Source organism: Perna viridis, chromosome 9 (genome assembly GCF_037379345.1).
Source record: "Perna viridis isolate PV_CMFRI_1.1 ecotype Kerala chromosome 9, ASM3737934v1, whole genome shotgun sequence".
NCBI lineage: Eukaryota > Metazoa > Mollusca > Bivalvia > Mytilida > Mytilidae > Perna > Perna viridis.
In genome coordinates this window covers 30,466,767-30,472,766 of record NC_142453.1, presented here as the reverse complement: position 1 = coordinate 30,472,766, position 6,000 = coordinate 30,466,767, and the positions used below count along the sequence as shown (strand labels likewise).

The 6,000-nt window shown below is 32.2% G+C and overlaps 1 protein-coding gene across 1 annotated transcript in view; it reads left to right on the top strand.

The window, feature by feature from the left end:
- The first annotated feature begins 1,104 nt into the window (after positions 1-1,104).
- Positions 1,105-6,000, top strand: part of LOC148607751 (ubiquitin carboxyl-terminal hydrolase 32-like) — a 49,594-nt gene continuing 44,698 nt past the window's right edge. Inside the window, exons 1-3 of the mRNA XM_088543877.1 lie at positions 1,105-1,260; positions 1,982-2,109; positions 5,007-5,112. Of these exons, the coding sequence (XP_088400003.1) occupies positions 1,203-1,260; positions 1,982-2,109; positions 5,007-5,112 (292 nt within the window). The 5' untranslated portion in view covers positions 1,105-1,202. The remainder of the gene's footprint in view (positions 1,261-1,981; positions 2,110-5,006; positions 5,113-6,000) is intronic.

Here is a 6,000-nt window from a genome sequence, read left to right as displayed (position 1 = left end):
ATAATTGCTTTCATACATCCTGATTTGCTTTCTAGTTTTACTTTCTTGAGACCGACATACATTTTTGCATCAAGAATAATATTAAGTCTTTTTTAACATGTTTGTTACCAAAGTCGTTTCGGTGTTGGTTCAATGTTGGTTCAGTGTTGGCTCACTGTTGGCTCTGGGTTGGACAAATGTAGAATAATGCAAATAATGTAATCATGGTTTTGATTTAAAAATCAAAATTTAACAATGCTCTCACGCAGAATTCGCTTCTAAAACAAGTTTTAAAGAGAAACATGAAATGAAATGGTTGTTCAAATATAATAGGGCCAACGTTGGACCAACGCTGGGCCAACGTAGAACCTTTTTATGATATGAAAGTTTTTAAAACTTCAAAATGTCGTGTTTAATCATTTGTATCTCGAGTTAAAACCATTTTGGTTAAAAATAAACATTTTCAGAAGAAACATTTTCATAAATACGGACTACTACATTGGGCCAACGTTTTCTTGTCAACGCCAACTAAAAGCCAACGATTCAACCGTCAGCCAACGTTGGCCCAACGGAGGCATGCTGTCACTGTCCCAGACAAAGATCTTACAAATGAGGTATTGAGATAAAGCTATTTCTACTTTGATACATATAGTTATTCCGATTACAATGAATTATGTCAAATAGTTGTATTTTCTACTGCATTTATATGTTGTAAACTATTTTTGTTATAAGAGTTTTTTTTTAAAGTTAGTAAAATATTTACATCAAAGTATTTGTTCGTAAAAAAAACATGCGTCCTGTGGATATTATCAGTAAAAAAGTGGTATCCCAACAAAAGCATTACATCAAAAAAGTATTTGTCCTACAACTATTTGCACTAGTTCTATGTGGCGATAAATTTTGAATTTTGACCAGTCCCTAAACTTTGAATTTTGTAATTATATGTTATAATTTTAAAGTAACTGAAAAGTGAAAAGCATATCCTGGACATAAAAACACCATGGTGTGTATAAGAAGAAACATAACATAACATAAAATTAAAGTAATGTACGGTTTTAAAAAATAGCGGGAAAAACTTCAACGCTTCGGCGACCATCATCTTATCTCGCGAGATTTATATCAACATCGCGTGATGCAACATGGATGACAATCTGCCGAATTTTGACATCTAGAACATTTCAAAATGTCCATATTTTCAACATAAGACTAACAGAACAATCACGATGGGAGGGAAAGAATCAAAACTATCGTATATTCCTTATGAAGAAGCTGTCAGGCGGTGTAAGAATATATTTGCTTCAAACCATTGAAAATGATAATTATAAATTTATGTTGACGTTTTTTCGTCTGTAAATTTATTTACATCCTGTTAATCATTCGTTTTAAACAAAACAAGACATTTCAATAAAATTATAGAAATATGTGTATATAATATTCTCTTGTGGTTTATATTTACTAGCGTAATTATAACATTTAATCTTCAAATAAACGTATTTGTTTTGTTTTTGATCAGTTAATGACGGATTTGATTTCAGAAAATCTTTCATAATTTATCAGTTAAAGTTGAGATAGCACAAATCAATTAACGACCATGATGAGGTTAAATTGTTAATGTTTTTAATGTGTGTAGGTTACTGTGACAATGTCAATGGATTATAATTAGTGCTATGCCTCAGTCTGGCTTTAGTAACTAACATACTTAGTACAGTTAAGGAACTAATTCCTTTTACATGGTCAGGTTAAGCTACATGTAACCATTACTTGTATTCAATTGCACAGTGTGACTTTCCTTGATTTTGTGGGGGTATAGAGATAAAATCCAGTTATTTGAATTTAACTTGTAACAAACAAATAAATTATTATTAAATGACTGTTAATAATTCTGTACTTTAGTTGTCAACTGGATGTCCGAAACAAGGTAGTGCATAAAGCATTAGTGTAATTTATTGATTTATTATTTTCCTGTACATGTATACTATACTATCTTTCCTTGCCGGTTTAGTACGGGATGTTGAACAGAAAAGACTTAAAGATGCCTTCAAGAGAGCATCAACTTTTGGCGGGATGATGACTGAGAACTTGTTCTCCAGGGAAGTTCTTGGAGATGGAGTACCAGCTGCTGTTTCTAAAGTAATCATCATTTGATATTTTGTATATTTCGATATATATATGCAGTTTGCATATCGACATGCCAAAATGAAAGTTTAAATGTCAGCTTGGTTTAAGTACAAAATGTACTATCCTGCAACATTTTACATGATGTGTCAGGTTGATAGTAATCTAATGGGATATTTAAGATAAATAAAACGATATTATCCTGGGTCATTACAATACTCTTCAAGAAATTTTTACTAGCCACCTTGGTCAGTGCTCCATAATTAACACAAGACAAATGGAATTTTACTTGCCTTTGGCAATTGCCTAGTGAAAATTTCACACACTGTATGAACTAGTCCTCAGCTCTTCACACTAAATCTTCATAGAATTTCGACCTCCATGTTAAATAAAATGATGTATATGAAATATTGCATTAAAATTGTTTACTTGCATAAATCATAAGTTCAAGGGGGTCTTTCATCATACCTGTCATTAAAGGAGTCGTGACACAAAAATTCATTTTATTAGTATTTTATTTTATTTGATCAATTACACCTAAAATATACAATAAAAATGTCCCTTGAAGTCTCTTACATTGTTTAATTGAAGATAAATTATTTCAAAATGGCTGATGACCGAAGCCACACTAATTTTAATTAGCCATGTGGTCACTTGATCGTGTTACGTCTTTGGTTCTCAATTCATAAATAGAGTGTTTGAAATGTTTAGGGCTTCTGCTTTTGTTGCATGATTTCTGCAACTGAGAGCAAAAATATTGAAAGTTTTGGTTTGCCAGTGAATATATACTTAAAATTGTATCAATTTAAACCACTTTGAGAATAAAATGGTAAACACTGTCAGAAATATTTAACTATTACATGTATGCTGACTAGACTATCCACAGTGAGACGATACCACTTGTGTTTGAAGATAATATAGGAATATTTCATTATGTTCTGTCTTGTAAGATTGAACAATTTACATAAATTAAATTAAATTTAATTCTAAGATTTTGAACTGTTTCAATCTCAATCTTCAATGAAAATATTGATTTCACCATACTTTTTTTTCGAAATGGCAAGTGTAAAAGTACAGAGGATTTGTGTGCAAGTTTTATTTGAACCTGTGTATTTTTATTGTTTTGATTTCTTTTTATAGAATTAATTCCAGACTGCGCCATTGGCGTGGATATTACATGTATGGCGCACAAAAAGTGTGGCGTGTGGGCCCTGCGGGCTCACAGTATTATGTAGGTCCATCTCTGAGTGTCCGTATTTTTTCTGTTCTTTGTCTGAACATGTTTCTTATTTAAAGCGCCAATAGCCTTGACCGTAACGGGAAAAGAAAGTGAAACTTTATGTGGTCAAAACAACTTACACTAGTTAAATGTATAGTCAAAATGCAGGCAGTGCGCCATGGGACATGATCGTTTCCTCTAACCCTGCTGACAACATCCAATAAATGACAAATTAGCCTACTGAATGAAAACAAACTGAACGGCCAGTGAACCTAGATAATTTCAAGTAAAATGGGAAACTAATTGGTTTTGGACCTGGGTGGGATGTTATTCCCACAGTCTTTAGAACTAACTTTCAAGTTCACAGGCCCGAAATACATTTTTCACAAATTTTTATATAGTGACTGTTGGTCTGTAGTAGTTAATTTTACAGGCCCACCGCCATTTTGACAAGCCTTGGGCCTCGGACTACTGCTTAATAGTGAAGACTGTTCCCATAAGAAGAGAGAGATCCTAAATGGAGCTGCAACATTAAAATAAATGACAATTTTAACCACAGTTTGCCACAATAATTATATACAAATTCTACTTACATATTTTTATTGATTTGAGGTGTATACACATGTACCTCTCACCTAAAAACGAAACTGTAAAGTGTATACAAACCTGAGACTTACTTATTTGTTAGTTGAATCTTTGAATAAAAGAAGCCACCCATGCTACATGTTGTATGTCTTGGTCATAATTAAGTCTACTGGGCTTATTTATTAATATTACCCAGCGGCAAAGAAAGAATGATAACAGTACCAGTAATTCAGTTGTAAGTTTAAGTCCTAAAAAGTAGTGTTCAAAATAGTTGTTGACTCACGACAAGGATGAACATGTATGCCTAACGAAAATGAAAAGCTGACAAAGAACAGAAGAACTTTAGTCTTCTAACTTTCTAAACAAGATTATTGCACCCATACACAGATCAGTGGACTGCATTGCATTATATATATATACAAGCTATTTTCTAAGATGAATTAATTTTTTCTGGCATGTGAATTCATTTTCAATGTACAAAAATGGAGATTGAGAACCAATGACATAGCATTTCCATGTATGAAAATTTAGTGTTACTTCCGGTTTGTATTTATGCATATTGATTAGGTCGTTGTGAAAACACAAATCAACCATTCAAATTTTATTTAGTGCTTAGCTGATGAGAAAATGTTTGTTACACTTGTAACTAAACAAACTATAGTTTTAAAAATATGAACATTTATAAAAAGATAATTTTTGCGTCACATCCCCTTCAAGTTCTTGACTGCATGTACCTCAATCCGAGATTTTGCATCATCAGCATTAGGTAGTGGTGTGTTTTATTATTTAGAACTTTCAAAGGCCTAAGTTTCAAGATCAATTAACTTATACTACAATGTACATGTATATAGGTGCAGTACCCTAAAAAAGAAAGATAATTAAAATACCAAAGTGTATTACTTTTTTAAAAAAATTTCAAAAGACGAAAGTACATGTATGTCTTTTACAAAGTAACTGATGTTCCAAGAAGATATCAATTCATTCTAGTTAAAATTAATTACATGTATAATGGTTCACATAATATTGTATCAGGAAGTTTTATCATAAGATGTGCACCTGCAGTAATTTACATGTATAGAAATTTTAAATAATTTGCCTTACTTTTCAGCTTATCTTTAAAGGGCTTGGAGGATCATCTAAAGGGTTGAGTTTTAAGGATTTGATATGTGGACTGGTGGTTCTTACCAAGGGAAATAAGGAAGAAAAGATCAAATGTAAGTTGTGATATGTAATCTGTTAACTAGCCTTAAAACTGCACTGGGATTGTTATACATATTCAATTGTCATGTAGATGGCAGTGATTTACTGATTGTTCCCAGTTTAAAAAATTTCGATAATTCACGCTGTAAAATAAATTTAGTAATTTCACTCTCGGACTTTCTCCTGTCAAAACGTCACAACATGAATATCAATCCGCCATTCCCTAAATTAAGAATGTATGTTTAAATTTAAGTTCCACACACTCCTTAAATCTAGACATTCTTCAGCACTTGGTATTTCACTCCAATTAATTATCCTATTAGTGTTAAGGTATATAATCAGGGGAGAAGGACTCATTCGTACAAGGGAGAACACTCTTGTGTCTCACCAGAATTAAAATGGTACATTAAAGATACCTTTTTGATGTGATTTTAGGCTTTTCCTACATGTTTGAGGAACGAAGTAATTTGTTCTTTAATAACATTTGACTTAGTTGAAAATGCACCACTATGTTGTTTCATGTATAATTCTAATGTCCAACGATCATATGTAACACTTCCTATAGTGCACCTGCGTTACAGTTCAAACACGTTCCAATCCTGACTGCCATGATGGCATATATTTCTGAAATATGTCATTCCGACAAATAGATTGTGAGCCGCTCATGTTTTATGGTTTCTACATATATGTAGGCACTGTCCCTATTTTATAGATAGCAGTGAAATATCAAGTGTTCCCTGTGTAATAGAATTGTATTTATGATTCACATGTAATTTTACTCAGACTTTCTCAAGAAAAACTTGGCAACACTTTTCTCCTCTGATGTTTACACTTCTTGATGTCACTGATGATATGTCATATCAATCCACAGATCACAAAATTTTAGATTTATTTGATTGTAG